The sequence below is a fragment of the Ranitomeya imitator genome, chromosome 3, assembly GCF_032444005.1.
Source record: "Ranitomeya imitator isolate aRanImi1 chromosome 3, aRanImi1.pri, whole genome shotgun sequence".
Classification (NCBI taxonomy): domain Eukaryota; kingdom Metazoa; phylum Chordata; class Amphibia; order Anura; family Dendrobatidae; genus Ranitomeya; species Ranitomeya imitator.
The window spans coordinates 837,002,807-837,020,216 of record NC_091284.1 but is presented as its reverse complement, the minus strand read 5'-3'; the positions used below and the strand labels follow the sequence as shown (position 1 = coordinate 837,020,216).

General features: G+C 44.5%; 1 protein-coding gene across 1 annotated transcript in view; it reads left to right on the top strand.

Moving 5' to 3' along the window:
* Positions 1-17,410, top strand: part of LOC138672388 (vitamin D3 hydroxylase-associated protein-like) — a 65,231-nt gene that overhangs the window by 21,562 nt on the left and 26,259 nt on the right. The window contains exons 5-6 of the mRNA XM_069760325.1: positions 9,501-9,707; positions 13,066-13,106. Of these exons, the coding sequence (XP_069616426.1) occupies positions 9,501-9,707; positions 13,066-13,106 (248 nt within the window). The remainder of the gene's footprint in view (positions 1-9,500; positions 9,708-13,065; positions 13,107-17,410) is intronic.

Sequence of the window (17,410 nt, the reverse complement as noted above, 5' to 3'; positions counted from 1 at the left end):
ATGAGGTTCCGACGCCGAGATATGTGGGATGATGATTTTTCATACTGCTAAGACAAGGGAATATCCAGCCTCTAAGTGATGTCATCAGAGGGAGAGTGCCTGGGTTTTAGGCTAGGAATATCTGGGTTGAAGCAGGAGGCCTCAGTGTTGTGAATTCTGTGGCAGAGTTCACTCCTGTGGTCACAAGTGGTACTTCGGCTGATTCTCTCTGGGATCTTCCGTTTGTGGAGGAAAGTGGTACTGCAGCTTCTGAGTTTCCTCCCTCAGGTGATCTGGTGAGCTCATTAGCTTCTTCTCTACTTAACTCCACCTGATGCTTTGATCTATGCTTCCTGTCAATGTTTCAGTGTGGGACTTGTTTTTTCCCTGGATCATTCCTGTGGCCTGCTGCTCTGCAAAGCTAAGTTTTGCTTATGTTATTTTGTTGCTATTTTTCTGTCCAGCTTGCTTTATTGGTTTTTCTCGCCTGCTGGAAGCTCTGAGACGCAGAGGGACCACCTCCGTACCGTTAGTCGGTGCGGAGGGTCTTTTTGGTCCCCTCTGCGTGGTTTTTTATAGGTTTTTGTGCTGACCGCAAAGTTATCTTCCCTATCCTCGTTCTGTTCAGCTAGTCGGGCCTCACTTTGCTAAATCTGTTTCATCTCTATGTTTGTGTTTTCATCTTACTTACAGTCATTATATGTGGGGGGCTGCCTTTTCCTTTGGGGAATTTCTCTGAGGCAAGGTAGGCTTATTTTTCTATCTTCAGGATTAGCTAGTTTCTCAGGCTGTGACGAGGCGCCTAGGTTCTGGTCAGGAGCGCTCCACGGCTACCTTTAGTGTGGTTTGATAGGCTTAGGGATTGCGGTCTGCAGAGTTCCCACGTCTCAGAGCTCGTTCTATTATTTTGGGGTATTGTCAGTTCACTGTATGTTCTCTGACCTCCATGTCCATTGTGGTTCTGAATTGCCTTTCATAACAGTACAGGAAGCCTAAAGTGCTAATGATTCTCAATAGAGGGAAAAAAGAAGTTCTGAGACCATTTTTTTTTTCTTTGCACTGTGATTTGTCTTTTTTTTCCCCTAGACATTTGGGTGGTTCAGGACACAGGTGTAGCAATGGACATTAAAGGTCTGTCTTCATGTGTGGATCAGCTCACGGCAAGAGTTCAAAATATTCAAGATTTTGTGGTCCAGAATTCTTTGCTTGAACCGAGAATTCCTATTCCAGATTTGTTTTTTGGAGATAGAACTAAATTTCTGAGTTTCAAAAATAATTGTAAATTATTTCTGGCTTTGAAACCTCGCTCTTCTGGTGACCCAATTCAACAGGTTAGGATCGTCATTTCTTTTTTGCGCGGCGACCCTCAGGACTGGGCGTTTTCTCTTGCGTCAGGAGATCCTGCATTGAGTAATATCGATGCGTTTTTCCTGGCGCTTGGGTTGCTGTACGATGAGCCTAATTCAGTGGATCAGGCAGAAAAAAATTTGCTGGCTCTTTGTCAGGCTTAGGATGAGATAGAGGTATATTGTCAGAAATTTAGAAAGTGGTCCGTTCTCACTCAATGGAATGAATCTGCGCTGGCAGCAATATTCAGAAAGGGTCTCTCTGAAGCCCTTAAGGATGTCATGGTGGGATTTCCTATGCCTGCTGGTTTGAATGAGTCTATGTCTTTGGCCATTCAGATCGGTCGACGCTTGCGTGAGCTTAAACCTGTGCACCATTTGGCGGTATTACCTGAGCTTAAACCTGAGCCTATGCAGTGTGATAGGACCTTGACCAGAGTTGAACGGCAAGAACATAGACGTCTGAATGGTCTGTGTTTCTACTGTGGTGATTCCACTCATGCTATCTCTGATTGTCCTAAGCGCTCTAAGCGGTTCGCTAGGTCTGCCACCATTGGTACTGTACAGTCAAAATTTCTTCTGTCCGTTACCTTGATCTGCTCTTTGTCATCATATTCTGTCATGGCATTTGTGGATTCAGGCGCTGCCCTGAATTTGATGGATTTGGAATATGCTAAGCGTTGTGGGTCTTTCTTGGAGCCCTTGCAGTGTCCTATTCCATTGAGAGGAATTGATGCTACGCCTTTGGCCAAGAATAAGCCTCAATACTGGACCCAGCTGACCATGTGCATGGCTCCTGCACATCAGGAGGTTATTCGCTTTCTGGTGTTGCATAATCTGCATGATGTGGTCGTGTTGGGGTTGCCATGGCTACAAGCCCATAATCCAGTATTAGATTGGAAATCCATGTCGGTGTCCAGCTGGGGTTGTCAGGAGGTACATGGTGATGTTCCATTTCTGTCAATTTCGTCATCCACTCCTTCTGAGGTCCCAGAGTTCTTGTCTGATTACCGGGATGTATTTGATGAGCCCAAGTCCAATACCCTACCTCCGCATAGGGATTGTGATTGTGCTATCAATTTGATTCCTGGTAGTAAATTCCCAAAAGGTCGATTGTTTAATTTGTCCGTGCCTGAGCACACCGCTATGCGCAGTTATGTGAAGGAATCCCTGGAGAAGGGGCATATTCGCCCGTCATCGTCGCCATTGGGAGCAGGGTTCTTTTTTGTAGCCAAGAAGTATGGTTCGCTGAGACCGTGTATAGATTACCGCCTTCTTAATAAGATCACGGTTAAATTTCAGTACCCCTTGCCATTGTTATCTGATCTTTTTGCTCGGATTAAGGGGGCTAGTTGGTTCACAAAGATAGATCTTCGTGGTGCGTATAATCTGGTGCGAATTAAGCGAGGCGATGAATGGAAAACTGCATTTAATACGCCCGAGGGCCATTTTGAGTATCTCGTGATGCCGTTCGGACTTGCCAATGCTCCATCAGTGTTTCAGTCCTTTATGCATGACATCTTCCGAAAGTACCTGGATAAATTCCTGATTGTGTACTTGGATGACATTTTGATCTTCTCGGATGATTGGGAGTCTCATGTGAAGCAGGTCAGAACGGTTTTTCAGGTCCTGCGTGCTAATTCTTTGTTTGTGAAGGGATCAAAGTGTCTCTTCGGTGTGCAGAAGGTTTCATTTTTGGGGTTCATCTTTTCCCCTTCTACTATCGAGATGGATCCTGTTAAGGTCCAAGCCATCCATGATTGGACTCAGCCGACATCTCTGAAAAGTCTGCAAAAGTTCCTGGGCTTTGCTAATGTTTATCGTCGCTTCATCTGCAATTTTTCTAGTATTGCTAAACCATTGACCGATTTGACCAAGAAGGGTGCTGATGTGGTCAATTGGTCTTCTGCTGCTGTGGAAGCTTTTAAAGAGTTGAAGCGTCGTTTTTCTTCTGCCCCTGTGTTGTGTCAACCAGATGTTTCTCTTCCGTTCCAGGTCGAGGTTGATGCTTCTGAGATTGGAGCAGGGGCTGTTTTGTCGCAGAGAGGTTCTGGTTGCTCAGTGATGAAACCATGCGCTTTCTTTTCCAGGAAATTTTCGCCTGCTGAGCGTAATTATGATGTGGGCAACCGAGAGTTGCTGGCCATGAAGTGGGCATTCGAGGAGTGGCGTCATTGGCTTGAAGGAGCTAAGCATCGCGTGGTGGTATTGACTGATCATAAGAACTTGACTTATCTCGAGTCTGCCAAGCGCTTGAATCCTAGACAAGCTCGTTGGTCGTTGTTTTTTGCCCGTTTTGACTTTGTGATTTCGTACCTTCCGGGCTCTAAAAATGTGAAGGCGGATGCTCTGTCTAGGAGTTTTGTACCCGACTCTCCGGGTTTATCTGAGCCGGTGGGTATCCTCAAGGAAGGAGTAATTGTGTCTGCCATCTCCCCTGATTTGCGGCGGGTGCTGCAAAAATTTCAGGCTAATAAACCTGATCGTTGCCCAGCGGAGAAACTGTTTGTCCCTGATAGGTGGACGAATAGAGCTATCTCTGAACTTCATTGTTCGGTGTTGGCTGGTCATCCTGGAATCTTTGGTACCAGAGAGTTAGTGGCTAGATCCTTTTGGTGGCCCTCTCTGTCGCGGGATGTGCGTACTTTTGTGCAGTCCTGTGGGATTTGTTGTCGGGCTAAGCCCTGCTGTTCTCGTGCCAGTGGGTTGCTTTTGCCCTTGCCGGTCCCGAAGAGGCCTTGGACACATATCTCTATGGATTTTATTTCTGACCTTCCCGTTTCTCAAAAGATGTCAGTCATTTGGGTGGTCTGTGATCGCTTTTCTAAGATGGTCCATCTGGTACCCTTGTCTAAATTGCCTTCCTCCTCTGATTTGGTGCCTTTGTTCTTCCAGCATGTGGTTCGTTTGCATGGCATTCCAGAGAATATTGTTTCTGACAGAGGTTCCCAGTTTGTTTCGAGGTTTTGGCGAGCCTTTTGTGGTAGGATGGGCATTGACTTGTCTTTTTCCTCGGCTTTCAATCCTCAGACTAATGGCCAGACCGAGCGAACCAATCAGACCTTGGAAACATATCTGAGGTGCTTTGTTTCTGCTGATCAGGATGACTGGGTGTCCTTTTTGCCTTTGGCTGAGTTCGCCCTTAATAATCGGGCCAGCTCGGCTACCTTGGTTTCACCGTTTTTCTGCAATTCTGGGTTCCATCCTCGTTTCTCTTCTGGACAGGTTGAGTCTTCGGACTGTCCTGGTGTGGATACTGTGGTGGACAGGTTGCAGCAGATTTGGACTCAGGTAGTGGACAATTTGACCTTGTCCCAGGAGAAGGCTCAACTTTTCGCTAATCGCAGACGCCGTGTGGGTCCCCGACTTCGTGTTGGGGATCTGGTTTGGTTATCTTCTCGTCATATTCCTATGAAGGTTTCCTCTCCTAAGTTTAAACCTCGTTTTATTGGTCCGTATAGGATTTCTGAGGTTCTTAATCCTGTGTCTTTTCGTCTGACCCTTCCAGATTCTTTTTCCATACATAACGTATTCCATAGGTCATTGTTGCGGAGATACGTGGCACCTATGGTTCCATCTGTTGAGCCTCCTGCCCCGGTTTTGGTGGAGGGGGAATTGGAGTATATAGTGGAGAAGATTTTGGATTCTCGTGTTTCAAGACGGAAACTCCAGTATCTGGTTAAATGGAAGGGTTATGCTCAGGAGGATAATTCCTGGGTTTTTGCCTCTGATGTCCATGCTCCCGATCTTGTTCGTGCCTTTCATGTGGCTCATCCTGGTCGGCCTGGGGGCTCTGGTGAGGGTTCGGTGACCCCTCCTCAAGGGGGGGTACTGTTGTGAATTCTGTGGCAGAGTTCACTCCTGTGGTCACAAGTGGTACTTCGGCTGATTCTCTCTGGGATCTTCCGTTTGTGGAGGAAAGTGGTACTGCAGCTTCTGAGTTTCCTCCCTCAGGTGATCTGGTGAGCTCATTAGCTTCTTCTCTACTTAACTCCACCTGATGCTTTGATCTATGCTTCCTGTCAATGTTTCAGTGTGGGACTTGTTTTTTCCCTGGATCATTCCTGTGGCCTGCTGCTCTGCAAAGCTAAGTTTTGCTTATGTTATTTTGTTGCTATTTTTCTGTCCAGCTTGCTTTATTGGTTTTTCTCGCCTGCTGGAAGCTCTGAGACGCAGAGGCACCACCTCCGTACCGTTAGTCGGTGCGGAGGGTCTTTTTGGTCCCCTCTGCGTGGTTTTTTATAGGTTTTTGTGCTGACCGCAAAGTTATCTTCCCTATCCTCGTTCTGTTCAGCTAGTCGGGCCTCACTTTGCTAAATCTGTTTCATCTCTATGTTTGTGTTTTCATCTTACTTACAGTCATTATATGTGGGGGGCTGCCTTTTCCTTTGGGGAATTTCTCTGAGGCAAGGTAGGCTTATTTTTCTATCTTCAGGATTAGCTAGTTTCTCAGGCTGTGACGAGGCGCCTAGGTTCTGGTCAGGAGCGCTCCACGGCTACCTTTAGTGTGGTTTGATAGGCTTAGGGATTGCGGTCTGCAGAGTTCCCACGTCTCAGAGCTCGTTCTATTATTTTGGGTTATTGTCAGTTCACTGTATGTGCTCTGACCTCCATGTCCATTGTGATTCTGAATTGCCTTTCATAACACCTCAGTGTCTTTGTGTCCAGGGTGCTGCTGCTATATACATGTGATATGCATCTAGATGTGTGCATCCTACAAAGCCCACAGGCCAGCCATGATAATATGAAATGATCTGAATGCTATGTAATTGTTTTTTCAATTTTAGTCCTTCTTTTATTTGTAATTGTATTGTACACATGATTTTGTCTTCCATATAATATATTTTTATACTTTGTAAACACTGCCTACCTTTTTTGAAGTAAAATATAAAATTACTAGCTTGTCTCTCCCTGCTCTATAACTAACTGTGTGTCCTCTGAGGTAAATTACACTACTGATTTGGGTTGGCTCCGGACCTGTGCAATCGGGCATCTTTGCAGCGACCGGCGGCGTTGATAATTATTGTTCCCGCCTGAGTGGGAGTAGTTATATTGCCCTTTCTGTAGCGTGCCCAATAGCCAGTACATAGCAAGCAGCCTTTCTGGCTTTTCTTACCCTAGGTGCAGTACCCCGACTGACCTGAGGATAAGGGGGCGCCAGAGAGCTGCAAGTTCCAAACCGGAACTGGGAAGAGGGATATAGATAAATCCCCTTCAGAAGGAACCAGGGGCAACCAAACAAACCAGGTTCATGACAAATTGGTGTGAGTGATGGGGATGATAAAGGTATCTTCCCCATGAACCGTGACAGATTGTTGGGATCACGGTTGGATCCATGACATATTGTTATTATTATTATTTATTTATATAGCACCATTAATTCCATGGTGCTGTACATGTGAAAAGGGTTACATACAGGATTATAGATATCGTTAACAGTAAACAAATTTACAGTGACAGACTGGTACAGAGGGGAGAGGACCCTGTCCTTGCGGCCTTACATTCTTCGGGATAAAGGGGAAGATACAGGAGGTCGGTGTGCTGCAGGACTGGTGGTTGTGAGGCAGCAGCTCTGGTGGTGGTGAGGAGGCAGCTCAGGTGGTTGGTGAGGTGGCAGCTCGGGTGGTTGGTGAGGCGGCAGCTCGGATGAATAGTGAGGCAGCAGCTCAGGTGGATGGTGGGGTGGCAGCGGCCCGGATGGTTAGTGGGGCGGCAGCTCGGGTGATTGGTGAGGCGGTAGCTCAGGTGGTTGGTGAGGCGGTAGAATGGTTATTGCAGGCTGTAGGCTTTCCTGAAGAGATGGGTTTTCAGGTTCCATCTAAAAGATCCGAGGGTTGATTGTTGGCAGCACGGTGTGATCCATGACACCAGGCGACCAGCAGATCCCAATACTGGCTTTCACGTATCCATGGTTCAGCGATGGTCAATGGAGCAGATATGTAGTCTTCCAGCCGGGGCTGTGGTCCCCTAAGCTGACATCCTGTGGAATGATAGATCTGTGTCCCTTGTAAAGGTGCCATGATGTCTTGGCTGCTCTCCTATCTCTGGTCCTTTGAATGTTTTAATGTCTTGGCTGAATCTCTGGCTGTCTCTCTTCATACAGAGGCATATAACCTCTTTTTTATAATTAACAAGTTTCCTTCATCCAGTATTCACAAATAAAAGGGGAACAGTGGAGATCTATTTGCATAGTTTTTTCTTCTCTATTTTAAAAGTCAACAAACTAGCTGGCCTAGACAATGCATAATTAGCATATTGGCAAACATCACTAGTCATCAAGGATAAGAGCACAATATGTTACATCAAATGTTAAAGGGAATCTGTCACCCACCCAGGCGTTTGAAACTAAAAGAGTCACCTTGTGCAGCAGTAATGCTGCATTCTGCAGACGCCTCACAGCCATCACTCAGGTCTTCCGGGCGCCGCCTCCTCAGTGCTGTTTGTTTTGAAATCTGCCAGCGCCTGCGGTCTTATGTCTTGCCTGGGGCAGGCGCAGTGAGTGCTGCCCGTCTGTCCTCATATGCAGTGTCGCTGACTGCGCCTGTGCGGCCGCCCTGCTTGTAAATCGCAGCCCCTCAGTGTCTTATGATTTATTGACACTGCGGGGCTGGGATTCCTGGGCATGCACACTGCGTGTCTAAGCCACTCACCCAAGTCGCAGTGCGCATGCCCAGGAATCCCAGCCCCGCAGTGTGAATAGAAAGTGTGAAGAGAAAGATGTGATGAGGTTAACTTTGATTATTTATAGTTTATCCTTCAATGTTTGCAAGTCAACAAGCCACAGAACCCACGCAATGTTCATTCAACATATTAGGCAAACATCCATTGTTCAATGACCCTGTATCACTGTCATGCTATAATAGCAGGCAATAAGTTGTAGGAGCTGATATAAGAGGCAAACATTAGCCATTCAAAAATATCAAAGCTCAACGTATAAGACTCGTATGACAACAGTGAATGGTTACATAGTAACATAGTTAGTAAAGCCGAAAAAAGACATTTGTCCATCCAATTCAGCCTATATTCCATCATAATAAATCCCCAGATCTACGTCCTTCTACAGAACCTAATAATTGTATGATACAATATTGTTCTGCTCCAGGAAGACATCCAGGCCTCTCTTGAACCCCTCGACTGAGTTCGCCATCACCACCTCCTCAGGCAAGCAATTCCAGATTCTCACTGCCCTAACAGTAAAGAATCCTCTTCTATGTTGGTGGAAAAACCTTCTCTCCTCCAGACGCAAAGAATGCCCCCTTGTGCCCGTCACCTTCCTTGGTATAAACAGATCCAGGTTCTTGATCAACTGAAGAACAAATAAGTACATTCTAAAGTCAGCATATAGATAACAGTCTATTCCTCCTGGTTTGCTGATAATAGACATCTGGTTAATTAAGGTAAAATGCTGTGTCGTCACAGAGAGATTGATGATAGATTAATAAATAGATATATTCTCAGCTATTTCCAGGATTAGTGAGTGTTTCTCTTCATAGCGATACATACAGAGATGATTTGCATAGCTCTGCCTACTGCAAAGGATTCTGGGTAAACCTGCTATTCTTTGTATTATGCTGCTTGCAAGTACTTTCCGTTTCAGGAAAGCATCCACTATGTCTCTTCATAGCATAATCCTAGTTTATCTGTGTTCATCCCACCACAATCCTCACCCCTATAATCACCTGTCACTATCCCCATGCCTGCCGCAGCCGTCATCCCTGCGCTACCCTTAGCCCTGCCACCCGCCTTATCCTCCCCATCATCCTCACCCGAAAAATCATCCCCATCATCACGCATACCATCACCCGGCCTTACCGTCATCCTCACTGTCATCCTAACTCTGATCACCACCTTTAACCTCACCCTCATTCTTTTCACCATCATCCCCATCATCATCCTCACCATCATCCTCACCATCAAGTGTGTCATCCAGTTCATGTTTCCCCGGAAGCTTTTTTCTTGTGTTCAGGTCACCAGTCATCTTTGAGTTGTCCTCACCATCCACCATCCTCTTGTCTTCTCCAGTTCGTTGGCTCTCATTCTGCTCTATTCCTCTTCATGGACTGATTTTGGGTGTATAACTTTAGGATGCATCCATGTCCACTATGGGCAACACTTGGTCCCGGGGAAGGTAGAAATACTCATCTTATTATAACCCTGTCAACATTTTCCTTCCAGCTATGAGTGCAGTAACCCAATATATGGACACACTTTGAACCCCCACAACAAAGCCAAGGGGGCTTCAGGATCCTCTGGGGGAGAAGGGGCATTGATTGGCGGCAGAGGTTCTATTGTTGGCATAGGAACGGACATTGGTGGCAGCATCCGGCTTCCGGCCAGCTTCTGTGGAATCTCTGGATTTAAGCCAACTCCGAACAGACTGAGGTAACATAGTAACATAGTTAGTAAGGCCGAAAAAAGACATTTGTCCATCCAGTTCAGCCTATATTCCATCATAATAAATCCCCAGATCTACGTCCTTCTACAGAACCTAATTGTATGATAGAATATTGTTCTGCTCCAGGAAGACATCCAGGCCTCTCTTGAACCCCTCGACTGAGTTCGCCATCACCACCTCCTCTGGCAAGCAATTCCAGATTCTCACTGCCCTAACAGTAAAGAATCCTCTTCTATGTTGGTGGAAAAACCTTCTCTCCTCCAGACGCAAAGAATGCCCCCTTGTGCCCGTCACCTTCCTTGGTATAAACAGATCCTCAGCGAGATATTTGTATTGTCCCCTTATATACTTATACATGGTTATTAGATCGCCCCTCAGTCGTCTTTTTTCTAGACTAAATAATCCTAATTTCGCTAATCTATCTGGGTATTGTAGTTCTCCCATCCCCTTTATTAATTTTGTTGCCCTCCTTTGTACTCTCTCTAGTTCCATTATATCCTTCCTGAGCACCGGTGCCCAAAACTGGACACAGTACTCCATGTGCGGTCTAACTAGGGATTTGTACAGAGGCAGTATAATGCTCTCATCATGTGTATCCAGACCTCTTTTAATGCACCCCATGATCCTGTTTGCCTTGGCAGCTGCTGCCTGGCACTGGCTGCTCCAGGTAAGTTTATCATTAACTAGGATCCCCAAGTCCTTCTCCCTGTCATATTTACCCAGTGGTTTCCCGTTCAGTGTGTAATGGTGATATTGATTCCTTCTTCCCATGTGTATAACCTTACATTTATCATTGTTAAACCTCATCTGCCACCTTTCAGCCCAAGTTTCCAACTTATCCAGATCCATCTGTAGCAGAATACTATCTTCTCTTGTATTAACTGCTTTACATAGTTTTGTATCATCTGCAAATATCGATATTTTACTGTGTAAACCTTCTACCAGATCATTAATGAATATGTTGAAGAGAACAGGTCCCAATACTGACCCCTGCGGTACCCCACTGGTCACAGCGACCCAGTTAGAGACTATACCATTTATAACCACCCTCTGCTTTCTATCACTAAGCCAGTTACTAACCCATTTACACACATTTTCCCCCAGACCAAGCATTCTCATTTTGTGTACCAACCTCTTGTGCGGCACGGTATCAAACGCTTTGGAAAAATCGAGATATACCACGTCCAATGACTCACCGTGGTCCAGTCTATAGCTTACCTCTTCATAAAAACTGATTAGATTGGTTTGACAGGAGCGATTTCTCATAAACCCATGCTGATATGGAGTTAAACAGTTCTTCTCATTGAGATAATCCAGAATAACATCCCTCAGAAACCCTTCAAATATTTTACCAACAATAGAGGTTAGACTTACTGGCCTATAATTTCCAGGGTCACTTTTAGAGCCCTTTTTGAATATTGGCACCACATTTGCTATGCGCCAATCCTGCGGAACAGATCCTGTCTCTATAGAGTCCCTAAAAATAAGAAATAATGGTTTATCTATTACATTACTTAGTTCTCTTAGTACTCGTGGGTGTATGCCATCCGGACCCGGAGATTTATCTATTTTAATCTTATTTAGCCGGTTTCGCACCTCTTCTTGGGTTAGATTGGTGACCCTTAATATAGGGTTTTCATTGTTTCTTGGGATTTCACCTAGCATTTCATTTTCCACCGTGAATACCGTGGAGAAGAAGGTGTTTAATATGTTAGCTTTTTCCTCGTCATCTACAACCATTCTTTCCTCACTATTTTTTAAGGGGCCTACATTTTCAGTTTTTATTCTTTTACTATTGATATAGTTGAAGAACAGTTTGGGATTAGTTTTACTCTCCTTAGCAATGTGCTTCTCTGTTTCCTTTTTGGCAGCTTTAATTAGTTTTTTAGATAAAGTATTTTTCTCCCTATAGTTTTTTAGAGCTTCAATGGTGCCATCCTGCTTTAGTAGTGCAAATGCTTTCTTTTTACTGTTAATTGCCTGTCTTACTTCTTTGTTTAGCCACATTGGGTTTTTCCTATTTCTAGTCCTTTTATTCCCACAAGGTATAAACCGCTTACACTGCCTATTTAGGATGTTCTTAAACATTTCCCATTTATTATCTGTATTCTCATTTCTGAGGATATTGTCCCAGTCTACCAGATTAAGGGCATCTCTAAGCTGGTCAAACTTTGCCTTCCTAAAGTTCAGTGTTTTTGTGACTCCCTGACAAGTCCCCCTAGTGAAAGACAGGTGAAACTGCACAATATTGTGGTCGCTATTTCCTAAATGCCCAACCACCTGCAGATTTGTTATTCTGTCAGGTCTATTAGATAGTATTAGGTCTAAAAGTGCTGCTCCTCTGGTTGGATTCTGCACCAATTGTGAAAGATAATTTTTCTTGGTTATTAGCAGAAACCTGTTGCCTTTATGGGTTTCACAGGTTTCTGTTTCCCAGTTAATATCCGGGTAGTTAAAGTCCCCCATAACCAGGACCTCATTATGGGTTGCAGCTTCATCTATCTGCTTTAGAAGTAGACTTTCCATGGTTTCTGTTATATTTGGGGGTTTGTAACAGACCCCAATGAGAATTTTGTTACCATTTTTCCCTCCATGAATTTCAACCCATATGGACTCGACATCCTCATTCCCTTCGCTAATATCTTCCCTTAAAGTGGACTTTAGACAAGACTTTACATAGAGACAAACCCCTCCTCCTCTCCGATTTTTACGATCCTTTCTAAACAGACTGTAACCCTGTAAGTTAACTGCCCAGTCATAGCTTTCATCTAACCATGTCTCGGTTATTCCCACATAAATATTTATATATTTATATTTATATATTATATTTATTCCCACGTAAATATATACGGTATAAAAATATTACAAGTATACACGTATGTGTACATATACACCAAAGATTAATGGGATCAGTAAAAAAGTCAGCCAGAGAAGAAACAACCAGTGTCCTGGGTAAGGAGCATGTTACAAAAGAGAACGGTCAACGGCGGGGATACAGTACAGTAGGCCAGGATACATGGAAAAGGAATAGTACACAGGAAAAATCCACGTACCAGCCACAAGGGGCAGCAAAGATCTAGAACCTCTACCCGATGAAAACCCTCAGGAGGTGGCTGCAGCGTTGGCTCCTCTCTCACTAGGGTCTACATCTCATCTCTCTTCAGCTCTCTAGCTCAGGCCCTTATATATATATAAAAGCCCTTAGAGAGGCTGCAGATTGGGGTGTTGGTGGGTTACAGGTTTTTCACAAATGGCTGACCCCCAGCCCCTGGAGGGTTAGTAATTGCTGATGCTGTGCAGCACGTGGTGACGGCTCTCACTGTGCTCTCTCCTTTTATTTCGCAGCATGTTCGGCGTCCGGCACTGCGTTGATGGGTTCACAGCAGGTAAGAGTCTGTTTTTTTTTTTTTCTCGATTTTCACACAACGATAATACAGTTACTGAAATGATCATGAGAAATATTTTTGGTGTTTTGCGCATTTCCGTTCCCACCATTTTAGGTCAGTTTCATACTATTTATATTTGTTTTTGTTTTTTTTTTACTTCCCCATAGTGGGCAGGGCTTGAGGTTTTCAGATGTTTTCAGCTGATTTGTCAGAATTATACTCAAGTCCCCCCAGTAATTTGTGTGACATTTTCCAAAACCTGCGATGAAAAAAGCCTCAAAAACCAAAAGATAAAAAAGGAAATGATGAATTGGGCCGTTCAGATGACTGATGGTTTCCTGGCGTGGACGGTTCATGGTCCTTTATAGATCATGGCCGTCTGGATTTATGACCATCCAAAGGCTTTCTTCCATTTTCTGAGTAGTCAACGATGCCAGATGGTTGTCCTGATGGTGAGTCATCCGGTCACCCCCATCAATGAATGATAATTTGCTGTTTGGTCTCTGTCAGTGACGCACAGCCGATGGGTCACGCTGCCCCATCACTAATACCACTTTGGAGAGATCACACGGATCCCACCAATTATCAAAGGCACGCTGCCTCCAATCATCAGTACAGTAATGGAATTGGCTGACGAGTGACGGACGAGACCGCGGCTGCTTCCACTAAGACCGGTTACTGGGAAACTCGCAGTGAGCGTATGGTATATACTACACCTCTGATTCCAACACATGGAATATACATACAGTGGCTTACAAAAGTATTCACCCCTTGGCATTTTTTGTGTTTTGTTACCTCAGAATTTAGAATTTTTTTTGAGGTTTGCATCAGTTCCTGTAAAGAACACGTCTACAACTGTGAACATTTGTTTCTCATTTTATTGTAAAGCAAATAACAAATCGAACAAAACAACTAAAAACTTCAGCGTGCGTAACTATTCACCCCCATAAAAACAGTACTTTGAAGAGCCTCCTTTTAGTGCAAGTACAGCTGCAAGTTAGTTTGGATAAGTGTCTCTGAGCTTTCCAAATCTTGCCACTTGGATTTTTTTCCCACTCCTCAATGCCAAACTGCTCCAGCTCCTTCACATTACATGGTTTCCTCTGGTGAACATCAATCTTCAAGTCTCATCACAGATTCTCAAGTGGATTAAGGTCTGTGCTTTGACTCAACCACTCCAAACGATTTATGCGTTTCCTCTTAAACCACTCAAGTGTTGCTTTAACAGTATGCTTTGGGTCATTGTCTTGGAAGGTGAACCTCCGCCCCAGTCTCAAATCACTGACGGACTGAAACAGGTTTTGCTCAAGAATATTCCTGTATTTCGCTCCATCCATCTTCCCCTCAACCCAGACCATTTTCCCTGTCTTTGCTGCTGAAAAACATCCCCAAAGTATGATGCTGCCACCACCATGTTTCACTTTGTGGATGGTGTTCTTGGGGTGATGAGCTGTGTTGGTTTGGCGCCAGACATTGCATTTGCCTTGGTGGCCAAAAAGTTCAGTTTTGGTCTCATCTGACTACAATTCCTCCATAAATTTGGGGAGCCTTCCACATGTCTTTTCGCAAACTCAATATTACAATATTTGTATGTAAGTAAAGACTTTTTTTCTGGCCACTCTTCCATAAAGGCCACCTCTATGGAGTGTATGGCTTATTGTGGTCATATGGAAAGATACTCCAGTCTCTGCTGAGAATTCTGCAGCTCCTTCAGGGATACCTATGGTCTCTTGTGCTGCCTTTCTGATTAATGCCCTCCTTGCCCGGGCTGAATTTTGGTGGACACCTTATCTTGGCAGGTTAATAGTGGAACAATTTTATTTTAACATTTGTTGATAATGTATTTGATTGGAGATCTCCTTGGTCTTCATGGTGGTTGTTGGAGATCTTCTTGGTCTTCATTGTGGTGTTTGGAGATCCCCTTGGCCTTCATGGTGATGTTTGAAAATCTCCTTGGTCTTCATGGTGGTGCTTGGAGAGCTCCTTGGTCTTCATGGTGTTGTTTGGAGATCTCCTTGGTCTTCATAGTGTTGTTTGGTGATATTGTTGGTCTTCATGGTGGTGTTTGGAAATCTCCTCAGTCTTCATGGTGTTGTTTGGAGATCTCCTTGGTCTTAATAGTGTTGTTTGGTGATCTTGTTGGTCTTCATGGTGGTGTTTGGAAATCTCCTTGGTCTTCACAGTGTTGTTTGGAGATCTCCTTGGTCTTCATGGTGGTTTTTGGAGATCTCCTTGGTCTTCATGGTGGTTTTTGGAGATCTCCTTGGTCTTCATGGTGGTGTTTGAAGATCTCCTTGGTCTTCCTGATGGTGTTTGGTTAGTTGTTCCTCTTGTTAATGGTGTTGCAGCCTCTGTGGCCTTTCAGGAAAGGTAAAGTGAATATACTGACAGACACGTGACACTTAGATTGCACACGGATGTCATGTCACTATGCATGGGACACATGAAGGGAATGGCTTGCACCAGAAATTTTAGGGGCTTTGTAGCAAAAGGGGTGAATACATATGTACATGTCAATTTTTACTTATTTGATCCCATAAATGTAATTTTTAAAATTCTATTTTCCCACTTCACCAACTTAGATTATTTAATGCTAATGCGTCACACACAAATTTGATTACAAAAATATATCAATACCGGTTGTAAAGTAACAAAATGGGTAAAAAGCCAAGGGGGTGAAAATTTTCTCAAGCCACTGCATACACCATCACTGCCAACTCACCAATAACAAAGGAACCATTAGCTGCCCCCCACAAATCGTTTACACAGGCCGATTGGACGCCTGTTGCAGGTAGCGAATAGTTTCAGGGTTGTGGTTTACACAGGAGGAACAGAGCTATTTTATATTTAATCCAGAAAGATCGTCAGGGTTTAAAAAAATATGCAAAGATGATATAAAATGGGAACAAAACAATATGATATTTACAATTACATAAAATAAAAGCGGTAACAAAAAAAACTTACTAAACCTGGTCAGAGAAATGGGTCAGAGCTTAGCAGAGGGCAGCACTCCTGATTTGGAGATGGTCACTCACACAGCGAACTATGTCTTCCCAGAATGACAAAGACCCAAACCCAGTTTCTGCTTGACCTCCCCTTGATGACCTCATGTGGGGTCTGTTTGTGGGATATGCTCAGCCCTTCAGAATTTTATTAAATCCCTAACACAGGATATCTTTGCCCCCGGAGGTCCCAGGTGGGAGATATCGACGTCATATTTTTTATCTTGCTTTTACTTATACATAGAGATCAAATACGACTTGGTTCGTATAATCTATTAGATTGTTATTAAGTTGGAGGAGTTTTAGCAGCCCTACAGTGATGTGAGTGAGTGCGTCATGTCTGTCCCTTCGCTACCGAAAATCTATATCTCATAAATATCGAATCCATACAAACCCCAATATTCATTCCTGACCACCGGCTGGTCTGCAGTCTGTGCTTTATGAAAGGAAGCTCCATGCCTGGGAAAGCACACTTCTCCTCCTATGGTAAACAGATTTCAGCCTGGTCATTTTTATAGAGAAGACCTTTCCTGTTTAATTTCCTGGCTGTCATGATTCAGGTCGGGGTTTGCTTCTTGCTTTTCTTTTCCCGGCCTGGTTATGGTGGGGTTAACCATTCCTGCCTCTCTTCCTGGGTGGCTCTTTATTGGTGCCTCTCCTGGTAGCATTTGTCAGTGATAGTTCCAGTCTCTGGCTTGAGCAGCTGACCTGTATCCCCTGATGATCCTTCTCCCTATGACTACCCGTATTTGTCCCTGAGCCGTTCCCTATCCCTGACTTAGTGTGTGTTTGGTGGTTCCCTACAGTGTATGACTCTGCTTGAATTCTGAACCCTGCCTCCTGCTTTCCGTCTCTGTTACTACATTTCCCATCTGGCTTTGACTCTTTGGCTCATACCCCGACTACATCTTCTGTCTCACGTTTTGGATCCCGCACTTTCATCTGGTTCCGATTTCTGGCTTGTCTCTGACTGCGTGCATTGCTGTGACCTCTGGTACTTTGTCTTCTTGTTTGTTGCTACCCGGCCTGTCTGACTTCTCTGCCGCCTCCTATTAATATTATTATTTATTGTCATAGCGCCATTTATTCCATGGTGCTTTACATGTGAGGAGGGGTATACATAATAAAAACAGATGCAATAATCTTGAACAATACAAGTCAGAACTGGTACAGGAGGAGAGAGGACCCTGCCCGCGAGGGCTCACAATCTACAAGGGATGGGTGAGGATACAGGAGGAGAGAGGACCCTGCCCGCGAGGGCTCACACTCTACAAGGGATGGGTGAGGATACAGTAGGTGAGG